Here is a 23,924-nt window from a genome sequence, read left to right on the forward strand (position 1 = left end):
TGGGTGATGATGATGTTCTATAGGAGACATACCAGTATGAGTATGTATATGTTGAAAAGTGACTTAATTTTTTTTGAGGGCGTTGTCTTCTCTTCAATGCCGAAATAAACTGAATTTATATAACCACTTAACAAATGCTGTGGGTTTTGTTTGTTGGGGTTTTTTCCGGTAGTGCAATCCCAGCTTCTGGGGTAGAACCGGAGCGGGAGACCTCTCCCCTCAGCACCGCCCGCCCTTCCCGCCTTTCCCGCCGGGCGCCTGCGCGGTTGCAGGCGCCTGCGCTCTCCACCGGCCGGGCCGAGCGCGGCGGGTTTGAAGCGGCGCCGCCTCTGAGGGACGGCGGGACCGGCCGGGGTCTCTCCGGTGGGGAACCGCTTTCCTCCTCACCGCTCCGAGCCGGCTAGTCTCCGGTCATCGCAGCAGGGAGCCGCTTTCCTCCGAGCCGTCCCGAGTCAGCTGGTCTCCGGTCACCGGCAGCGGTGAGAGCGGGGCGCCGGGGGTGGGGGTGGGGGAAGTATTCGCGTTGGGTCAGGACGTGAGGTAAAACGGAGGGCGGGGGGGTGCGACGGGTCGTAAGGGTTTCTCCTGAGGTACGGAGGGTGTCGACATCGGCAAATCTCTAATAAGTAGTTCAGCAAGAGTGCTAGTTCTTAGTATTTTAAAACTAAAGCAAAATAAAAGCTGAGCTTTCAGGGGTGAGTTAGCCACCAGAGGGAGCCGTGTGAGCGCGGTGAAGACAAGGGCTGCCAGACAGTAGTATTAAATGGAGATTTGTTAACACGGCGATTGGGGGAGATGCATTTCAGCGACGGTTTTTTATCAGTTATTTTCTATAATAGAGTTAATAACTATATTTTCACAAGAGCAACCGATATATGATGCTACGTTTTGTGCTTCTGTACTCTGCTAGCAAGCAAGTGCATGCTTCCTTTTGTTTAATTACTGGTCTTTTTTAAGAAAGAAATCCAAAACAAAATACCGCTTTAAATATTGATCTTCTGATGCAATTTCCCTGATAGAGCCTTATAGTACTACTTTATATAAACCAGATATTTCTTGCTTATTGCAGTAAATTTCCAACTCCTTTAGTAGCGAACATCCTACCCAGTTTCATGAGCAATCGTTGTATTGATATTACAGTGCATTTAAATCCAGAGTTCAGGGAAATTGCTTTGTATTGTCTAACGCCAGTCACTTTGTGCTGCCTCTCCTGCTTTCAGATTAGTAAAATAGAATGTAGTTACTACATTTACTGCTTCATTTAAGTTCCCTTTGCTTCTTTGACAGATCAGGGTCCTTTTTAAAATTCTGCTTGTGTGCCTAGTGTTTGCAACTTAGGTCTTTCTTAAATTACTGCATTCTTTTTTATTTCCCCTCAGTGTGATAATAGAGGATATGGCGTCCTCAGACCTGGAAGATTTGTGCTTTCACATCAACATGAAGATTTCGACTATTAAAAAGACTCTTCAATTAAGAAACATAGGTAAAAGAAATTAAGAGTGGGTTTTGGTTTGCACCTCCTTGCAGAAAATGGGAATGCTTTTATTAGACAAGGAACGTAACGTGAAGTGGGAATCAAGTAAAATGTAGACGACAACAACAAAGTGAGCAAGGATGGCAAAATGGGAGCGTTATCAGGGAACTAGGTGCCAAGCAGAGACCACAGGCTAAGTGAAAGTATGTCCCTCTGAGGGACATGAAGACTGGTGGTTCGTGTACCTTTTATTCTATATACTTGGTGGGGAAAGCTCCAGATAGGAGAACTAAAAAATATCTTGGCGAGTATGTTAAGCGAGTATGTTTAGCCTAATTACAAAAATGTGTAAAGGCATAGGTGGAGGTTTATACAGGTGTCTTGTCCTAGCATTCCAGGAGCGCCTGGCTGTGATGCAAACACTCAGTGGGTAACAAACTTATTTAAACTGATGTACTGAAATTGATCTGAATGTTTTAGATTCATCTCTTATCCTTTCCTAGGCACAAATAGAGGTTGCAGAGGATTATAGAAATGTTGGTTGGGAGGGTCATCTGGTCATCTAGGCTAACCTCCTGTTGGAAGAGGAACTTTAATCCTAAACAGAGGGAGATCACGAAGTAGAACAGGGTGCTGCGGCCAAGCAGTTGTGAAAGCCAGGCTGCATTTAAGCCCTGTGTCCTCCACCTGCAATCTGCAGTGGTAGTGGGTACAGCTTAGCGCTTTTCAGTATTGTGTTGGAGAGGGGCCTTTATTCCTGCATCAGCTTTGAACTCTGTTGGCTGTATGGAGTAGGAGGTTGACTGTTTGACCAGCAAATATTGCTGCTTCTCCTGAGAAGATATGGTAGTTGGGGAGCATAGAGTTAGCAGATAATCACTGCTTGTGGAGGGAAGGGAAATGCGTATGGGTTTTGTGTTGGAGGTTTTTTGGCTTAACATTCTCTCTTTCACAGGTCAAGAACCATCCCTCAAATCTATGCTCTGTAAAATAGGACATGAGATGGTTCTCTTGCATGATCTCCTGAATAAAATGGAAACTGAAGTTCAACAGCAAGAAAAACTGAAGGATTTGCTAAAAGTAATCTTTTTTTCATGTTCATAAAATACTGAAAGATTCAAAGGAATCTTTGATAAGTGGGTAGTTGTTCTTTTCTAGATCCTCAGTGATATGTTTGGACACGTGCTTATAAGAAAGCTGGGGCTTGGAACAGGCTTACTGATGGTTTATTAAGCAGCTCTCCAGCATAGTGAATGTTAAAAATTCTATTTTTCAAGGTTTATACATTGAAAGCATGTCTTTATCACAATAGATACTATGATCTAAAGAACAGTTCTATTTTTTACATCCTTGCAATAGCTATGAAAACTATTTAATTAGAATATTTATTTCTTGTTCCAGTGTGTGTTTGCAGTGCCTTCATGTGTTAAATGTTTTGTGAAAGTGTTTGGGGAATGTAGATGAGTTTCCTGTAGTGTCTCTTCATCACTACCGCCATTCCCCTGCCCAGACCTGCTAGGGTATATTGTAAAAGATTTACTTCTTGCCCACTCAGATTTCTCTGACACTTTGAGGGCAAGGAGAAACCAGCTTATGTTTTCACACTCTTAGCTTTGTTTTTCTGAGCTTTACTAGTTGCTCTTGGGAAATTAGGGGGTAAAGAGGTAAGATGATGGGGAGAGAGCAAAGAACTCTTAATGAAGTTAAAAATTATTTTAGCATTGCCCTAATGGTAAACTAATTTGATTTGCTTGACATTAGTAGTTTCAGATTTCTGATGAAGTCTAACATAAATTTCAGGAGCTCCAGAAGTCTGCTGAGAGAGATCAAAATGAAGCACAGCACCTCCGTGAAAACATTCCTCCCCATCTGCCTAAACCAACTCAGAGCTGGTATGTGGTCCATGAGCATGGGCGTATCGGGCTGCTCCTGGCAGTGTCCAGCTGCAGCACTGTACAGCTCTGCTCCTTTTACTGTATATTAACTGTGAACTTCTGGGAGCCAAGGTTGTTATATGTATTGATTCTGGAGTTTGCTCTTGGCTGTTCACTACCGGGCTTGTGCTAGCACCCTAACAAATCCCTCAGGTAAAATCTGTAAAACACCAAGTTGTTCGGATGGAAGCTTCCAGTGGCAGGTGTGACGTTATAGTAGAAAGCTAGTTCTTTGACAAATCTGAGCATTCCCTGCTTTAGAATTGCAAACATGCTGATTTGATAGCTGCAGTGTCTAAGGATTGACAGATGGGTTAGCGATCCAAATGCTGGGTCACTAGAACTGAAGTTCAACACTGCCCTTCCAAATATAATTTAAAAAAAATAAAAAATCCTCTAACTCAGTCATCTTTCTGTGGGGATTTGAATTATTGTTGTGGTTATTCTCCTTTGCCTGCAGCAGCCTGGCATTTATTTTAGCTAGCAATGACATCTACCTGCCTTTGAGAAGGCTGTACTAAGAAGCTGTTCAGAATAAAGAAGCTCGAGTAAGAGAAGGAGACACGAGTATGTGAAACAGTAGCTATTATTCAGAAGGCTTCTAAAACATTATAACTGACTAGGTTTCTCAGTGGTCAGCTCTTTCTCTGGCCTGTTGGAATTGCTTTTTATTTTTGAGTGATGTTAGTATATACCAGATGGGATTCTCTTCTAGAGTCTAACATCTGGAGATCCCAGAACTTGTTTCGAGCCTTGTAGCTTGTCAGAAGGCAATGTATTAGTCTATTTGAATTCAATGCTTCCAATATGTGCCCTGAATCTATCAGCTTTACCTGGTCTTGCTCCTAATGCCAGGCAAGCCTCAGGCTGAAAACATTTCAGGCATATTCCAGCAAAGTAAAAGGTTAAGGATGTGGAAATAGGGCTACAGAAGAGAAAAATGTACTGTAATTTTAGATAGCGTGTAGCAACATTCTCATCTGTGTAGGTACTGCTTGTATTGAAACTTGGACTAGTCTTAGCTGGTAAAGAGGTGACTTGTGGAGAAACTTTTTTCTGAATGCAACCCTTTAGACATGAACCCTCAGTTTAGGAAACAGCCTCCTAAAATTTGTCTAGAGATATCTCGTTCCTTTTCAAGTTCCATTTCAATTCAGATGTTGTATTTTATAGTTTGTGTGTTTGTGTGTGAAAGAATGGAATTTCTTCAGTTCTGCCTTCCTTTCATAACTTACTTTCTTAATTTAGGAAAACCCTTTGTCTTAAGTTTACGTTAGCTCCTGGAAATTGTTTAGATGAAAATGAGGCTTGTTTAGTGACTGTGTCACCTCTGGTATAAAAAAAGATTCTTTGGATGTTGGTTTCCCTTTCAGTCTTGTCCTGCTTTTGATCAAGAAGTTAATTGTGATACAACTTCAGTGGGTCCTTCCCTTTCTAGAGAAAGAACCACACATGTAAAACTAATCAAGTTTTTCTAATTTTCTACAGCTTGTGCTCTGCCGGTTTACAGCTGCTGTTCTGTCAGTGTCAGTTTGTGGTGTTTGTTTTTCCTGAGGAATATATATGTTAATGCTGTTTGTCAAAGCACCCTTTCTCCTTTGTCCCCTGTTGTCACTGTATTGTGCAGTGGAGGATCAAGCAAGTGTAAGGCAGACCGTAATTGGTTAGAATCCATCTTTATCACTGTAAATAGGTCTTCAGTCCTCTTCTTCAAACCTTCCTCCATTGACCTTCTCCATATCTATTCCTCTACATCCCAAAATGCTTGGGGAGCTGACTACTAATTGTCTGTTGAGTGAATATCATGAGATCAGTAATACAGAAAGCAGAGCGAGCACTTGAACGCTGGTGAGACAAGCCTTCAAATCTCAGAAAGAATGAAAACGCCCACACAGATGAATTGAACAACTCGCAGCTTTAGTTATTGTTTCTATCCTGTGTTCTTGATTTTGATGTTCTTATTTACCGGAAGAATCTCACTGAAATATAAAGCAAGTGCAATGTATCTTAAGCCATTTGTATTCCAGGTGTTTATTGAGAGAGCAGTTTCTTACTGCACAAAAGCCAGATATTGAATACAAGCTTCTATTCTTTCTTTTCATTGTCCAGGTCAGCAGTGAGCTGTATGTGTACCATACTTGCACAGGCTAGGGAGTGGGTGGGAACCCAAAGCAGAAGTACCTGTGGGTGGCGAATAGTCTAGAAAAGATAAGAGGCTTGTTGCAGTGAGGAGGATGGCAGGAGACTGGAGTGGAGTGGAGTTTGGGTGAAGTTTTAAGATGCAAACTCGCCTCTCTCAGTCCTTGTCTTGTGTTCATCCTTCTATTCCAAAGCCATCTCCAACACCACCAAAAATCCCCGCCCTTCCCTTTCCCTCATCCTTGCTGACATTCCCTGCCACTAGTGCTAGCTCCAGGGTGCCAGGATTCGTTTTGTGCAGGGCCTCACCTTGTTTTTCAGATGTTTACATCTGAATTAGTTTAACTGTTGGTGTCCTGGATTTCAGAAGGACTCTGCATTGTGGCAAGGCACGGAGTAGGGCTTCTTTCCCGTCACTGTGTCAGGGACAGGACAGTTTGGGAGTCCAGCAGGTGGCACTCGCTGTCCCCTGCACTGCAGTCCTCTTCCCTGGGAAATGGGACACGGGCTTTGGGGGTGTCACATCGAGTGACACCTCAAATCCCAGCCCTCAGGTCAACTGAGATGAGGCACTGCTTTGCTCTTTGCTGACCATAGGGCTCCACGTCAAACAAAGATCCCTACTTTGATCTAACCTTCCCACAAGAAGAGGATCAGTTCTTTGTGACAGGTCAGCTCGGTACTGCTGTAGTTATTTCTGTTGCGCATCTCATCCCAATAATGTCCTTGTATTCAGATGACAGTGAATTTGGCCAAATGCATCCTCTTTGATGTCCTCCTACAGATGAGTAGGAGAGCAGCTAGGTGGATGGCTGGCAAATAACTCTGGGTTTGAGGCTTTAAGCTGAGGGTTTGGAGGAAGGGTGAATTTATAAAAATAATGCTCTAATAATCACTCAAAGTTGGAAATTTCTTGGCTTTTGGGATCTTGCCTTAAAAAAAAAGAAAATATGTATATATATAAAAAAAAAAATATCCCAGCCTGCTGGATGGTGTTGAATTTCTTTGCTTCAAAAGATTAATGGATGAGTCAGGCTTCCCAAGATTTGAACTTGTTTCAAAGAGCTGTGAAGTATTTCAAATCTGCCTGTTAGGCTGCAGCTCTGTGCTGTGGTTCATCTGATAAAAAGCAAGGCCTCATGTTCTGTGAAATGTAATGGTACATTGAATTCTTAACTGCTCTGTGCTGCATTTGGACTGCTTCCAATTCACCTGCTAGCAGCCTCTCTAGCAGAGAAATGAAGAGCTATAATGAAGTCAGCTAAAGTATGCAATTTGAAACAGAGGAGGATTTTTTTTATTTTTCTTTCAGGAAAGATCATGAATTGTGTTCATCCATCCTAACAGATGGGTTGGAACTTAGGTCTGTGAGTAAGCAGACTTGATAATTTAATGGTATTCTCCTTACTACTTATCTGCTATTTATACACTTAATATTCATTCATTTTACAGCATCACTGGGCCAACTGTGAAATGTGAAGAACAAACAAAAGTTGTAGAACCTGAACGTGCAAAGAAACTTACAAAAGAGCCGAGACTTATTAAAGAAGCACCCTTAATAACTGCAGAAGAATTTGAAAGTGTTCCTGCGTAAGTAAGCACAGCTTTTCTTAGACCCTGTCATGGCAATTTGTGTGGCAAACGTAGGCTTGGGAAAGTAAGCGCTTGCAGAACTGAGACTGACAGAGATGTTTTGAAGTTTTAAATGTTTCACAGGATGAAACATCATGATGATAGCTCCAAATAGTTTATATGCAATACTGGCAAACTTGAAAATGAAATTAATAGAGCTAATTAGGGTTTTTTTAATGTATATATTGGGAACATCAGAACTAATCAGTTAAAACCCAAACCTCTTATCTCGAAAGTCGCTTTCATTGTATGAACAGAAATATATTAGCTAATAGATGGGTTCTGTTCTTGTTTTGAGAACTGACATTTAGAAAAAAAAAAGCCATCATCTCATAACATGAAAGGTATGGTTACACTTAAAAGGAAAAATAATGATAAATGTTTTTATTTCACCTGACTATTGGTTTCTGAAAACTTCAAGTCTTGACTTATTAATCTGTTTTGAAACAGGAAAAGAAATCAGACTTATTAAAAGCAAAAAACACCTCCCACTGAAATATACCAAATTTCTGGAGTAGAAAGCTGTGGGTTTTTTCCCCTACCAACAGAACCTGATTAATAGATATCCTTGTCTGAGGTCTGTCATGTAGGAATAACTTTTCTTAAATGGCATTTTGGGGACAAGGACAAATATTTCTGCAAAAAGGAGAAAATTCTCCTGATGCCTAAGGCTAAATTGTTATCTAGACTCTAGATTCAGTGTGTTCCCTGACAACACTTGTTTCAGTAAGAATTCTTTTTTTTTTTGAGTCTGTGTTATTCTTGAGGTTTTCAAATCATCTTTCCTATAGTTTTCAAAATTTTCAGGTAAGCAATGTCCATTTTCTTCCACCAAATTGCTTAATCCAAAAAATGAAGGAGCCTGAATGTCGAGCTCATGATAAAGGACTCTTCTGGTTACTTAAAAGTGCATGCACCTGATATTTTTATTCTGTAGATCATCTCTAGTATTTGGTGGATTTAATCCCTTAGGTACTCCTCTCCTTATAAAATTTTGGAAAGGTAAAGCTGGAGCATGGGAATTTTTGGTCTTTATCTCTGCTAAGGCCAGATAAACCATTCCAGCCAAATGTTTTAATCTCCAGTTAAAACTATGGTTTTCCCTGGTAGCCCCTTAAAGTGGAAAGTTTTCCACTGCTGTTCGTGGATGGGAGAATGGGGACAGAGGCCAGCTGGATCCTCTTATATTCATTGCTGATTTATAGAAAGGTTGCATCTTAGACTGTGCTTGTGGGGCTATAGAACTATTTTTATTGAGATGGGAAAGGTGTGTTTGTTCTGTGGAGGAAGATTTACATGAATTTAAATGGATCTATTAATCTACCAGGTTTTTTGACTCTTGCCTGGCAGTGTTATAATACAAGATCAGGGGAGTCTGCTAAGCTTTCAGTTTCACATACTGTTTAATCAAATCTAAGCAGCAAATGTTTGTGACCCAAATTTTCTCACACCTAACCATACTCTCTTAGAATAATGAGGATTAGGTTCATATCCCAGTTCTCCAGGTCAGCACCGGTTCTCATGCAGGATATCTTTATACCTGCTGGCAATAGTAACAAGGGATACTACTGCATTTTTATGCAGCTCTGGTCCTGGAGCTGCATGGCTGTGCTAGTACAGGACTGTGCCTATGCTAAGCCTGTTTGAGGGACTTAATAAAGCGCAACTGCATACGCATCACATATGTGTCTAAGTCCCATACCAGCTGGGTATCATGGGTTTTGCATCTGCCAAGAGTCTCATTCCTCTCTCCCTTCCTACCACAGCTGTGGCAGGCTGTAACTGAAAAATCTAGGTGGTTTTGGCCCCCCTTTGTGCTGAAAGTGAAAGAGAATCTATCTCTAACATCATTAGGGCACTGAAAGGGATATACAGTCTTCAGTGACTTCATATTCTTACAACTCTGCAGCAGGTATTTAACAAAGGTGCAAGCTGTGTTAAGGTGCGGATATGGAGTGCCTTGATCAAATAGAATACTCTTGCACAGTAAGAAACTTGCAAATTATCTGATCCTTCAAATCTGTTGCAGAAAGACACTTTCTGGAGGAAGAAAAAGGAAATTGCACAGTAGATGTCTCAGTTAACTTTGAATTCAAGGCAAAGGAAAATGCTTGCTTTATTCTGTCTATAAAATTCTTACCGCTTAAGATATTTTTAGAATCTGCACATTCATTATAACTCTAAAGTCTCAGAAGATGGTAACTGGGGGGAATATATGTTTCTTTTAGGCTAAGCATTTTTGAGAGAGCAGGATTGGCCATTAGGAGATTTATCTCTTTTCCAGTGGTATATATGTGCTGTATTGATGCTGTTATTTTTCTTTGAAGAACACAGCACTGTGCTTTGGTTTTCATACCTATGGAAAAAAAATGTTTTGAAAAGGGCTTCTGTGGATTAAAAGAAGAAATTGGGTCATTCTTTTTTAAAAAAAAAAAAAGTTGAAAGGTGTTGCTGTTGGTGTAGTAAAGCAGATTTTAAAATTTATTTTAAATCTAAATTAAACGGATTAATTTGGAACTTCTCAAATTTGTATTTTTGTATTGGTGTATGTATGGATTGAAATAAATGTGAGCATTTATGGGTTTGCTAGCCATGGCTGGATAGAAATATGAGAAGCCTGTGGAACAGCTGGAGTTTTTATGATCCTTACAGTTATGTACAGAAGAAAAATTCCAGTTGCTTTTGACAGAATTTAGTTTCGGATTAAGGCGCCTACATTTCAGTGTCTGTGACATGGTGTCGCCACGCTCAGCGAGTGCCCCCACTCCCACTCTTGTCGCCGAACGTCTAGTCAGTACAATTGGCGAAACCAGAAAACGGCTCATCTGCCTAGCTGCTAATGGTGTGTTTCCGTTGCCTGAGCAGAGCTGTCTGGTGCCATTGCAGATGCTTTAGCATGTACTGCCAGATCTCTAGTTACTGAATTTTCTGTAAACCCCAGCACATCTGCTGGCCCCCTGCGAGCACCTTGGACGCCTGAGGGCCTCTCAAAGACCACTCGGTTCTTAGGTTTAGGCAACCAAATCTTGCTTCTCTGTTTCTGCTTCAGCATGAGCTGAGGTGTTCTGTTGGCTTAGTTAAGTATATTCACTGTATGTCTATTGCTAGCAGGAGCACAGGAATTTAAATACAGGTATTTTATACCTCTGGCCTTAAACTTCATAGCTCTGCGCATTCCCCTGTGACTTTATAAATAGGCTAAGGGATGTAGATAGAGCAATAAATAGCGGTTAATGTATACAGGCAAAGCCCTTCTGTGGTTATAGGCTGTGTTACTTGTTTATGCTGAGCATGACTGCGTTTCAGGGGTGGTAGTGCTGCTTTTATTTGAAAAGATGTTATGTGTGCCAAGTAGAGTGTTTTTATAAAAATGGCTACACTCCAACTTTTAATCTGGATTAATCAAAGTATCAATAACACTGGAAACAGGCTGCAAATAACTCAGTGGCAATTCAGTCTGACAATAGAGCAACTGCTTTGAATTCAGGAGTTTTTACACACCCTGTGCAGACCTGTCTCCCTGGCAGACACTGGCTATTTTTAAAATCTACAGCAAACACTTGTAGTTGGCAATTGTAGAATGCCTGCCCACATTCTGGTTTGGAATATTGAGTTTGTAATTGATTAGCTACTTGTGCTTTAAATTCTTTGTATGTTTTCCAAATATTGAGTTTTTTCATTCAGGTTAAAATGAGGGAAGAATTTGCTGTTCATTGATCTTCTTAGTCTTATTGTCCTACGGCTTTTAGCCGCCTGATGTACTGACCTCAATAACCCTATTCATTCTTAAAATGAATTGTAACACTTTTCTGAATTCCAGGCATCTGCAAACTGATACTGAACCAAACACAAACAGCCAAGTTTGGATTGTTGTAGTGACTAAATGGTGACCACAGGATAATTCAAGTTGCAAGGTTGCCCTGGGTTTTACTGTAGTGTCTTCTGGGGTTTTGTTTTGTATTTAGCTTACTGCTTGTCATACGGGTTTCAGATTTCGTTTTTATACAATGGCTTCTCAGTTTGTAGCATGTTTCCTTTTCCTTGAATACATGCCTTTACATCTATAAATACTAAATAGCCTTCCTTGCAAATATTCCAGTGTTCTAATATTTCCACATCACTTTGTTTTTATCTTCTGTGCTTCCTGTACCTCTAGGCTGTTATCAACAGATCTTACTATTTTAGTAATAGTTTTATGAAATCCTCTAAAAGTTCAGAAGCGGATGTTGGTAGTGCAGAACTGTGTCTGTATAGCTTAGTAGGCTGCACAAAAAATATAGAAAACAACACAAAACTAGTATTTCTTCAAAAAACCCAAAGGAATGGCTGTAAGATCAAATACAGATGATTTATGATTATAATATAAACCAAATTGCACTCTTAGGCAGCAACATTTAATTTCAGTTTTCGCTCGTGCTGTTTTCTGCAAAGTTGCTTGATTTTTCTGCGTTTGTAGTTTTTAAGTGCTAAGCTATGAAAGCAACCTTTATTCCATTTTGAAAGGCTCCTTACAGCTGAAGCGCTGGATATTTTTTACTTCTTAATTTAGCTTTCTAATGTTTCATCTTTCTGTTTTAAGTTTTATCATGGCTTTTTTACCTTCAAGATTATTGAACAATCAAGGAAATGAACAAAGTTAACTACTACATATATTCATTAACACAAAGCAGAAGAAACTGCCTCTAACTAGGAGTAGCATGTTCAATTAAGGATGATGAAAGAGAAAAATAAACACGGAACTTTGTGACTTTCTGGTTACTAATTTTTATTTTTATTTGTAGGTATATGAAAGGCCGCTTAACATATGATCAGATTAATGCAGTTGTTCAAGAGGTGAACAAGGCCGTGGTGGGCAAGTACAAGATATTGCATCAGCCGTTGAAATCTATGAATGGAGCAGTCAGAAATCTCTACCACAGGTTCCTGGAAGAAGAAACTAAGGATACAAAAGGTTTGGGTTGGTTTTTTTTCCCCTTTGCTAGTACCAAACTCATAACACTTGGATATTGCAGCACAAGTATAAACATACTGGACAAAATATTGAATGACTCATGACAGCATGTGCTTTTAATTTTGTAGGGTATCTTACAGTATCTTATTCTCAGGAAATAGTCCATCCAGGCACTCCAGTAGTTGGCGGAATGGCCTAACCTGTGGGAGTGTTTCAAACTACCAGTCCTGAAAAATTTTAGAAAACCTGCTATTGCTTATTCTCAGATGCAGAACAGGAAAAAAAATAAATCTGTAGATTTAACAGGGCTTTCCCTCCCTTCCCAGCATGGGGTGCCACAATGTAAATCAGATTTGGCCCTGAAGAATTCCTATCCACTGCGGGGGACAAGCAACGCTTCCACCGTCTGGAGCAATGAAAATTCTGGTTCTCCCTTGATATAAGGGGAGGAGAACAGAAATTAGATTCATCTCCAGATCAGATTCTAGGCCATAAAGAATATAAATTTCTTATTACTATACAGAACTGGGTAGTCAATCTAAAATCCTGTCACCTCTTCCAGATAGTCACATAGTGTAGCAACAAGGGTTATTGTTTTGACTGAAGAGTTTTCCCATAACTCATTTGGTTACTTTTTGTATGTTTTCACTGAAAACATGTCATGTTCATGGTGTGTTGTAGCAAAACCTTTGACTGCACAAAGATTTGATTTGGAATCACTACAAGTTCTGGAAACTCTTAGTTTGATAACCAAACTGCACGAACTGCATTTTCAGGTTTTAAGCTAGAATAGACATGAACTATTAAAAATTTGTTCTCAAGCTGGGAAATCTGGGTAATCAGTCATGCTGCAGTGACTTTGTGGAAGAGACAGGGCTGTCTGATAACCTTACGTTTTCTCCTCCTAAAAGCATAGAGAGAGCAAAAATGCACCAAAATGTCTGTCTCTCAATTTAAAAGCAAGTCGTACTTACAGGTTAGTTTTTCCAAAGATATGTGGCACAGTAAATCTCTAATATTAAAATCCCCTTTTTGACATTCCTTTCCTTTTGAGGACAAGTATGTAATTATTCCTGGAGGGGTGTACTGCACATATCAAGCTTGGTGATGTCCTTAGAATGCCCTCGTGTTTCCAAGTTCAGACATAAAGTGTGGAGCAAACTCTCTTCTGTCTCACAGAAAGAGAGCTCTTTTTCTGGTAACACCTTGGCACCCACCTCTTGATTTTTGCCCTGGACAGAATGCAAGAACATCCTGCCCTAAGAGCATTCACTGGCTACTCAGGAGTCACCTTATGACAAACGATGACTTTTTCTTCCTTCCTTTGAATTTGTCACTGATCAAGACTCTCTCAATATTTATGGTATGGTGATAACACCACTAACTTGTAGATCTAAATGCATCTCTTCTCTCGGGAAGGAATTCTGATATGATGGACATGCCTAGCACTTTATTTTGAGACTGAAAGGATAAACATGTCATATGAAAGTCAGTGTTGTAAAGGACTTTAATAAAAGCATGCTAAAGGCATGCAGCTAGACTGCTTCACATGACTGGCTTCTGATGTGGGCCTGGATAGTTGTGGGGTTTTTTTTCTAGACAAGTTCTGCTTCAGTCTAACAATGGCTCGTATTAATCTGGGATTTCTTAAAATACTTGCTTCATAATTTTTAACTTGCAGTATATTTTTGGTTTAACTGTTACTGTCCTCAGGGTGATAGTAAGGAGTTTGAGCCCATGGCTATAGAGGAGAGGGTAAACACCAGAAAGGTGCAATGAAGGAGCTGCTCTAGCAACTTGAGAAAGCTACAACTAGTCAGAGATAATTTTCTACCAGAAAGTATTTTCTTTTAAGTCTGAAAAATTGACGCTTCTAATTTGTTCAGGTACCTGAGAGACAGTCTTTGTTTTCTTGTTTGTGCTGCAAAGTTCAGTTAGGAAACTAGGACGTTCAGCACCTGAGTGTGTGTGTGTATGTCTGTGGTAGGTTTTTTGTTTTGTTTTTGTTTGCCGTGACTAATCATCTAGGAAGTCTAGAGAAAAAGTCTGGCAGGCTGTCAGACAGTTCTTATCTGGCCAGCACAAAATGATTAAATGTCTTTATCCATTGCATTTTTCAGGATGAGGTTGTGCATTCATTGATTTGTTTGCTTAAATTTCTACTGTGAGTGTCTCTCTGCTTAGGATTCCCACAGTTTCTCAGCCTGGGCTGATTGCCAACTGACCTCTTCCTCTGATTTCAAGATGAGAAAAGATGCTGCCTGGTTTATCAGGGTAGCCTTCCAGCCAGTAGGGTGATTCATTTAGTTTAGCTAGTTATTTAGTGCGTGGACCTACTGTTTCTAACCAAACCACCACCCTTTATCCAGTTCTGGTTTATTCATAAAAAGGATCCTGCTATCCTGAATGTTGCTGCCCTGAATTCTGGGCAAACATAAGAAGAAATCATATTCTGCTCAGATTTAGGATGTTCTGATGCTCCCCCAGATACAATAGACTGCAAAACTGGTATGTGGATTATCCCTGGATTCCTAACACCATTTAGGTATATTGCCCTATTACTGGAAATTGCGAATGGTCTCTATGCAACTGTAGTTATGTTTTAAGCAGATACGCAGGGTTTTTTTCTTTTCCTAGTAAACAAACTTTCCACTTCTCATCTGTATGCAAATTTGCCAGTGTTGCAATCTCTGTTGGGATTCCAGTATAGTTCCCATCTGGGGGAAGACCTCCAGCTTTTGACAGTCATTGTCTCTGGAAGATTCTGCTTCCTATTAGACATCTGTGTCACCAACTCTCAAAATGGCCCAGTCTGTGAGAAAACACTATCTGTTATTCTTCAGCTCTGGCTAAGCAATATTTTAGGGAACACTGCACTTATAAACAGCACTCTGGCACCTTAATTCCAATGGCCGTCACAACCTTGGATGCTACTTCAGAGTGCAGTGTGTGTCCTGTTAGATCACTCATAAGATAAAATTTAAAATTGAAATGTTTACATAAAAACACAGATTTGCCTGTGTAAAGCTACATTGTACTTGTTTTTATATAAAGCTACATTGTACTTGTTTTTATTTAAACAAATAAAAGCTTTCCTGGCAGCTTTGGCTTTCCAGCTATGGTCAGCTGCTTTCTCCTCAGTTAAACTGGAAGGACTTTCCAACAACTTAATAGAAAGAGGTGCTCCATCTTATCTAAAATGATGCTGCCTCTGCCTTACTTTAAGGGTAAAAGGAGGAGGGAGAATGCTATCCTCTTTTTCCAAGCTAGAACACCCCTAACCTTGTGACTTCTTTCTCATAAGAGTTGGAAGCATGGTACTACAGAAGAGTATGTTATTTCCTTCTACTTCCTCTCCTTAAAGATAATTGGACATTTCTTTCTTATACCTTAATTAGCATGTTCCTGGTTTCAGATTGCTTTTCTTTCTTATGGTTTTGTGAAGATGCATGGTTAAAACCTTATGCCTTGTTACAGGAAGTATTAAGTGTACAGTCATTTTACTAGATCTATAATTATCTCCTATCTGAGCAGTGTATAAAGACTGAATATGAAATTGCAGCTAGTGAATATAGCTATGGAGTGCTTAGAATAATTCCTTCTTTCCTTGTGTCTACTATTAGCTTGTGGGGATTTTCTCTTGAGGTTCTGTTGCAGGCATTTTTAAATGCTTTAACTCCAGTCAAGGCCTTGGTTTCTTACACGCACTTGATAATGAGAATTTCCTTTTAGAAGTAGTTAATCAACTACAAGGAGGGATGGGCTGCCAGCTCTGATGCAGGACCTTCCTATGCCATTTTCTTAGAGAGACACAGGGAGGATGCCTTTCCATGTGGTTAGTCTCTTGCATTTTCTTAATTAACAAAGAATTATTCTTTTCCAAATCTGATGGAGGTCAAGGGAATGGTGGGCTGCATAGCTCTGATGTATGCAGGGCTCCATCTTTTTATTTGCAAAGGGCCAATTCTAGAACTTGAGTGCCTGCTGAGAGAACGTCATCAGGCCACAGCTTATTTCAGATATTGCAGCGCAATTACTTGGGATTCAAATTACGCTGCTACTCAACTGTGTTCCATGATTGACACACTGAAGCGTGATGCCTTTCTCTGTAAAGCTGTGCTATGATCTTTAAGCAGACCCTGAGCATCTCTTTGGTTTTGCTCAGGTCAGTGCTTTGGATGTCACTAAATGCAGAACACCTATGGGCAAGGCCTCAAAAAGAAGTTTACTGTTAGGCATCAAGGCTCTTCAAGGTGTGCTGTCAATTGACTTTCTCCTTTCCACATCGTCTGGCACATCTGTGAAATGTTTCATATCTGGCCCTGGCTGGTGTTTGGGATGCTACAGTCTTTATACCCTGAGAGAGGAGCATGGATGGTTTGAGAGATGTTAGTAGATATAGCAGGCAACAGATAGAACTCGCTGAATGGGGCCTGTGGATGATGCTGGATGGTTGAACTTAATTGGAAGGTTGGTAATTCTTCTTTCTGGTGACAAATCTGGAAAGCAGAACAAATTCTGAGATGGTGTGAGGCTGTCCTACTGCTGTTTGTATTTTTTCATCAGTGTGTGGAATGGTTAAGAAGAGGTTGTATTGTTACTTGTGAAATGTTAAGTGTATCATATAACATAGTTATATCTATAGCAAAGTCATTATTTGTTTTCCAGGTGAATTTTTTATTGTGGAGGCTGATATCAAAGAGTTCACTCAACTGAAAGTGGATAAGCGCTTCCATAGCATCCTCAATATCCTGCGCCACTGCCAGAGAGTGAGAGAAGTTCGTGGCTCAAGACTTGTCCGCTATGTCATCTGCTAATGAGCTTTCCATATTCTGCTTACCCAAGATATGGAAAGCAGAAGTATTTTGAGATGCAGAGAAAGATTCTATGTGTGGGCATTCCTATCTAGCTCTCTTACTTTCTAAAAGGCAGTAGTAAGGACTAAGAAGTGTCTTTCAGACATCTATCCTAAATTAGGAGTGGCAATATCAAATGGCCTTGAAGTATTTGAATTTTGTTTTGAAAACTTGAGTGTCTTTTGGAAAATTACAGATGTAAACCAGATAGGCAATTGGTGCACCTGTGGTCACAGGCGGTTTTAATCACATTTTCAGGTCAGCACTTGAAAGTTACGTTCTCTGCATGTTAATAATGTTCCTTTTGTGTTCGTGAGTTGGAGACTGTGTTTAAGACTCTGTAGCTACTCAAAGGAAGCATTTGATTTTTTTTTTAATCCCTCAAACCAATTTCCAGATTTCCTTTTTTTAATCTTTTTTTTCTTATCCTAATTGTATGTTTTGGAGTTTCCTGCATCGCTTGAACAGGAAAGATCTGAGGTGGTTTAAACATTTCCAGACTGATGACCGGTAGTTCTGTTAGCCATGTGGTTTTCATACTTCATCATGCAGCCAGATTTTTCCCTCAGACCAACCCACTAGACTGAAGCAGTAGAGAAGTGGGGTTTTTCAAGTGAAAATGTTGTCTTTTGCTTTGAAAATACTGGTCAAACTCATCACAGTTTTTATTATAGAAGGTTGCTTTCAAATGACCTATTAGTGTAGTAAGTTCCAGAGTAGAATTATTGTGATAAATGTCAACTCTGCAAGTAATCAAAACTGTTTTGATATGAAAAGCTATGGTCCATTTCTTCTATGCGCCTATACCTGCTGTTATCCTAACATCTAATCTAAAATACCTCCTCTTGCACCCTGTCAGTGTTAAGATGACAATTTAATGAGCAAAAGACCCTGAATGAACATTGAACTTTCTCAATAAAGAGATCCTGGTGAGTGCTATATAATCTTAGATTCCCATTTGTGTGTGTGTGTAGTGGTTGGTTCTTTGGGTTTTTTTGGTCTTTTGCTCTGGGATGTTGAGATCCAAGCTGAGGTCCCTACTCTGCATCATACTGGAATACATTCCATGTTCAGATAAACACACAGAGTAAGAGGATGTGCAAAATCAGTTTTCATAGGTGTCAGTTGAGTCCATCTGGTTTTGGCAAAGCTTATTTTATATTAAATAAAGTGTAGAGGTTAGGGTCCATGGATCATCAGGTCCTTTTTGCTATTGTGTTGGCAGGGGGGGGCTTCGTTTTGCCCAGCTTCATGGTACTGTTTAAGAGTCTTTCAAGATTCAGGACTTGCAACCCTCTATTTAATAAAAAGAAATCTCCTCATAAAGCAGTTGCACGGGCTTGCCCTTCATTTCATGTTTGGTTTTGACATTTCCAGGTGACTGGCTCCAGACTGTCCAGCAGCCTAACTTCTGTTTTCATCTGCTTTCCTCTGATCATCTGACTCATCAGCTCTTCAGCCTGCACCAGGAGGAGATCCTGTTGCATGGGTGTCCCTAGAAGGAAGTTGGTCTGTTGGACATGGGGCTATTTCAGTATTTACAGCATGTTGACTTTTCTTTCTCTGCAATTTACTTTGTGATTATATGGCTTTAACTTTACAAGTGTGGGGAAGAAGCAAAAAGAGCCCCAAATGGACTCAGAAGAACCATGTCCAAGTGAACACTTTGTTGTAATCAGAGGTCCAAGTATATGGGACAGTTGTGGCAGGCTTAAAAATGGAACTTGTTGATGGGCAAACGAGACTGAGAGACAGGTGTCTAATGTTTCAATTACCATTATAATTGAGGAAAGATGAGAGACCCTTTCTTAACGATTGTTTTAAAGTGGCTGTTCTCAAACTGTTTGATCGCTCACTGTTCAGATGAGCAGGGCTTTGGATTGTCAAAGCTCTATGGTACCTGTGTAGCACTAGGGACAGAAAACATGCAGCTGCGGCAGCTCTGCAGGACCTTCTGGCCCAGTGCAGGGTCTGCACTAGCAGATTGAAAGGCTGGAGTAGAGCGAGAGCAACAGAAATCGGCAAGCTTGCAGCAACTGTGCCCTCTGACAGCTGGTGTAATTGCAGACTGTAGTCAAAGACTAACCTGTGCTTCTAAAATGGCTGAGCATTACTTGTGCCAGCATGCAATGTGATTGTGTTCACCACAACCCGATAGCTGCTTGTTGCCAACAGGGTGGGTTTTTTAACTTAGGTTGAGGCTGGGATCCTAGAGGTTGCCTTCTGTTAGATATTAAAAAAAACAAAACTTGGTAGTATACAACATAACCTTGGTTTTGGCTGTTCACGGTAATGTCCTGATAGTCTTGTCAAAAGTTATTTTTTTTTTTTTTTCCTTTTCAGGTATCATCACTATGGTGGTGTTTTTTGTTTTTTTTTCTTAGTACTTGTTTTGGTCTGGGTAAGCTTGGTTGCTTGCATGAATGTTTTTCTCCTGCCTGTAATTCCTTTTAATGTTTTGTTGTGAGGATTGCAGTTTGTGATTAATTAGACGTTGATTAACAGCTTTCAGTCTGTTACTATGGAGTTTTTAATTTTCTAAACTGTTTTCCCTCGGGCAGATTCTCACAAACGTGCTCATTATTTTAATCCCCTATCCTAACACTGTGTTTTCTTTCTTTTACTTTTCACGAGGAAGTCTAGCCATGGATTGTGGTCGCTTACTATACCCTTCCACCTTTCTTCCTCAAAAAGTTCACTCTGGCTTGTGAGCTGGAAAAGCGTAATGCCCTGGTGTCCCAGGTGCTCAGCGAGTTCCTGTCCCCTCTCTTGAATGAGTTTTTGCTGTTTCCAAAGTGTTTTGGGGACAAAATGTTCATCTCCAGGAGTTGCCACAAAAGATGACTATCTTCTGCTGTATGTTTACTTATTTCTTTCTTTGGCTAGTGCTCCCCATATCTTTCATCAGCATACAATTGGCAATAGCACTCAATATCAGTAAGTGTTTCTGACAGTCCTGCCAGATGGTTTAATGTAATACTCCTCCAAAATACAGCTAACTTGCAGCTTTCCAGTGCCAACCTGCACTCTTCCAAATGTCAGCTTCCCTGATATTTCAGCTTCTGAAAACAAGGAAATGAAACTGACGTAACGCAAATTTAATTACCTGATATACTGGAAAGGAATTGTGATCTTCCCGCAGCATTAATCTGTTCTCTCAGGACATGGCTTGGTTTGTGCTTTCACACCCATTGCTCTCCGGCCCCTGGACATAGTGGGAGCTGTGAGGAACAGAAGAAGCTGTTGATGAATATGTATTTGGTGAGCAAAGTTACCTCCTGGGGCCGGTCTAGACAAAACATGGAACTTCACATTTGCAATAATCTGATATGATGTGGTAAATGTCTTGGGCAGAGGCGGAAAGAAACGTCTGTTAAATTTGGCCCTGATGGTCAGAAATCAAACTGAATCCTACTGCCCCGTTCGCGGTGGGGGGGTTCTGGGGACAGGAAAGATGTGGTCTGACAGGGAGAAAGCAGCGTTGCTCAAGTTGCTGTTAAAATGCTCTTTGTTCCTGTTGTTTTGTTGGTTAAAAAAATGCATTTTTTTTGTTCTCCTTAACTCCTCTTTTGAAGAGGCACTAATGGAAATAATTATCTGTTGAAACTAATGCTCAAAGCGCTCTTACCCGTGAGTATTTAGTTTGGTGTTTAGCTGCGTGTTATTTCAGGAGGCAGCGATTTCCATCTGTGAGAGCACATGTTCCCTTTCATAGTGCCCACGAGAAGGAAGAGAAAATGAGCATTTCATGTCATTCATGGTGGATCTTTGCTTATAGGGAGTTCATACTGAACAAAGCTGAAAAAAATTCCCTGTGTAAGGGAATGCTGCATAAAGAAGGTAACTGATACCAAGGACTTTGACAGAAGAGTCTCTGAGTTGAGGAAGGTTTCTTTCCCCATACACAGTTTTAGCAAGTAATCCTCTGAATTGTTCTCTTAACTTAAAAAATTTTTTAAAACTTTTCTCTAGGGTGGTGCCTGCTATGGCTCATGGGACTAAATAATCTTGACATACCCTAGCAATTGCAATCACAAATCTGCTTGCCTTCCCTGCCCCGCACCAGTGTGTGTACAAGCTTGCCCTCATCAGAGGAGTGTTTTTGTGTTTCAGAGAAGCTACAAAACCATTCAGCTATCTACAGAGAAACCCTGTGCTGAGGATCAGCATGGAAAAGCAGGAAACCTTGATTTAAATAATTATTTTTAATCCAGTTTTGCATTTATAGGGTTTTTTTTCCTTGAGTGCTTGATCCTTACACTGATTGAGATCCCTTAAGACATGTTGACTGCAACTAAAACCAAGAGCTGGGCTCAATTTGGAACCTGTGCACGTGATAACCAGGAGAATATATATTTAAGTAGCTACAAAGAATATGCTCATAATTAGGCTTACAATTTTCCACAGTAAAGTACAGAAATTAAACAGGGCTTTCTTATTAAATGTTTGATTTTTTTATTTTTTTTTAAATCTAACTCGTGTCACACGGAGTTTCCTGGGAATTGGGATGCAGTTAAAATGCAGAAAAACTTGTTTAAATGAAACCACTTTAAACATGCTGGGGTTTATGTATAGGCAGAAACTCACGTTTTATATGTATAGACAGAAACATGGAACAAGTTTATTCCTATATGTGTTGCTTTCAAAGCTGAATAAAAGCAAGTGTTTTGGAAAGCTAAGATCGAAACCAATTAAGTGTATTTGTACTTTGATGTAATAGGTCGTGGCCTCTGCTGCTTCATATTGAGAATTGCACTAGGAAAATTGGTTTTCCCATTTCCTCAATTCTTCATGGATTTACTAAATGCAAATAAACTAGTGGAATATCACAGCAGTGAATAGCAACTCAATGGCTTTAAAACTTTTTCTATTCCAGTTTAGCAGTGCTTCTAATTTAACTGATGTGAGATTAATAAGTGATAATAAGTCCAGGCCTTTACGTCACTTTGTGAACTCGAGCTGCTTGGACTCTCCTGGCAATATTTGAAGGCTGTTCCATGCTCAGTAGAAGTCTTGTGGATTGATCCATTCTGAAGTTTGTCTTTTTTTCCTTTTTTTACTTTCTTTTTTTCCCAAATTTCAGGGGGAATTTGTTCACGGGAGCTCAGTCTCTGTTCCCACATATCTCTTTGCACTGGCCGGCCTCATCTCATTCATCCCTGCTGATGCAGCTTCTCTTGCCATGTGCTGAGCACCAGCATTTCGATTATGAACTAATGTTTTATGTTTGGTATTTATGCAGCAGCCGAGAAACCTAAATAATTAAATTTCCCTGTGGCCCGAGCAGGCCGGGAGGCAGATGAGCTTCTTCATAGACGTGAGCTGTGCTGGCTTAAAAGATTTGCTGGCGTAATGGTTGCTACCTGTATGCTTGTTCCTTAATAGAAGCGGCAGCGCTAATCATTAATAATTCAGCTGTGGCTCAGCAAATCAGATTAACCTTTGGGAACGCACTGAGGCTGCTTTTCTGTGCAGCCTTCGTTTTCAAAGTGGAAAAATGATTAATTCAGAGCAGGGAAGAGACCTGCAACTTGCTTCTGGATGGTTCTTTTGGGGGAGATGGCTGCAAGTAAGTGTGACTTAGTCAGGTGTTGTGCGAGTCTGAGATTTATTCAAACTATTCAAATGTTTGGTTTTAATAATCCATATTTTCCTATTTGTTTTAATAGTCTGGGGTTTTATGTGATACTTTCAGCCATGCCACAGCACCTCTGCCTTGAGCTGCGCAGGGATGTCGGGAAGACTTGCAGAGTTGCTGTAATTGCGTGATACCTGCTATGGGAGCATACGGGTGTTAAATCTGTGTCCAATTTCTCGTTGCTTACATCTCACCTTGGTCTTTCTGAGAGACCTCATCTCTGGGCATCCCTTTCTTCTCTTCTCAGTTACAGCTAGATGCAATGAATTATGCAGAAGTTCAAGGTGTTGGGTTGGTGAATTCTGTTTAAAAGCAGATTTGTAGGCAACCCTGCTTCCCTAGGTCATGTACCTAACACTGCCTCATCACCTCCTCATGCCATGTCCTGGGGTGATGGCAGACAGAGATATCCATGGGAAGAAGAAATCAGGGGCAGGCTGGGAATGAGCTGGCCAGCAGCGGTATGTAGGAGGAGACCTGATGATCACAGTGGAGCACAGATTAAAGTGGGAATCAATTCATGTGGCTATTGCAAAGCAAGCCAATAAATATATGTAAAAACTGGGTTTACCAAATGGGAATTCTATGTTAGAAATGGAAAGCAGTCCATCAACCTACTAATTAGAATCACAGAATGGATTGGGTTGGAAGGGAGTTTTAAAGGTCATCTAGTCCAGCCCCCCTGCCATGAGCAGGGACATCTTCCACTAGATCAGGTTGCTCAGAGCCCCGTCCAACCTGACCTGGAATGTTCTCAGGGATGAGGCATCTCCCACCTTTCTGGGCAACCTGTGCTGGTGTTTCACCACCCTCATTGTAAACCATTTCTTCCTTATATCTAGTCTAGATCTCCCCTCTTTTAGTTTAAAACCATTACCCCTTGTCCTATTGCTACAGGCCCTTGTAAAAAGTCCTCCAGCTTTCTTGCCGGTGGGGACTCGGCTTGGACTCTGTGAGATTCTGGTTGCCTCTTAGGACAAATTAAAGAGAAGCCAGAAGATGGAAGTGAGGATTGCTAAAAAGGTTTGATGTAATGGAAGAGAAAGGAATTGGGGTTACTTAATGTAGAAAGATGATTCAAGGGGAGACAACACTGTTTGAAATAGTTGTTACGCTGACCCCACTGTGGGATAGATGGTCTGGGGTGGGAGGAGGGACAAGAATAATAAACTGAAGCCACCCCTGGGGATTTCCAACCTTGGTGTTTGCAGAGCCCAAAACCTTGTAGTGAAGCTGTGTGCCCTTATTGGTAGGTTCAGGTTTACCCTCACGAAGCTCAAGGATGATAAAACATGGGAAG

The 23,924-nt window shown here is 40.5% G+C and overlaps 1 protein-coding gene across 2 annotated transcripts; it reads left to right on the forward strand.

Moving 5' to 3' along the window:
• Positions 1-179: 179 nt before the first annotated feature.
• Positions 180-18,418, forward strand: SKA1 (spindle and kinetochore associated complex subunit 1). Of its 2 annotated transcripts, XR_007504994.1 has the most exons (8): positions 180-479; positions 1,380-1,483; positions 2,430-2,554; positions 3,275-3,366; positions 7,000-7,137; positions 11,961-12,130; positions 16,799-17,915; positions 18,364-18,418. XR_007504994.1 is itself a non-coding variant. In XM_049794292.1 (7 exons), exons 2-7 carry the CDS (start codon positions 1,396-1,398, stop codon positions 16,945-16,947), a joined length of 762 nt encoding a protein of 253 aa, XP_049650249.1. In that variant the 5' UTR covers positions 180-479; positions 1,380-1,395; the 3' UTR covers positions 16,948-17,930. The 2 variants fall into 2 exon arrangements, 1 of the variants encoding a protein (XP_049650249.1); XM_049794292.1 differs by lacking the exon at positions 18,364-18,418 and having other exon boundaries at positions 16,799-17,930.
• Positions 18,419-23,924: the final 5,506 nt, after the last annotated feature.

Source organism: Accipiter gentilis, chromosome Z (genome assembly GCF_929443795.1).
Source record: "Accipiter gentilis chromosome Z, bAccGen1.1, whole genome shotgun sequence".
Taxonomy (NCBI): domain Eukaryota; kingdom Metazoa; phylum Chordata; class Aves; order Accipitriformes; family Accipitridae; genus Astur; species Astur gentilis.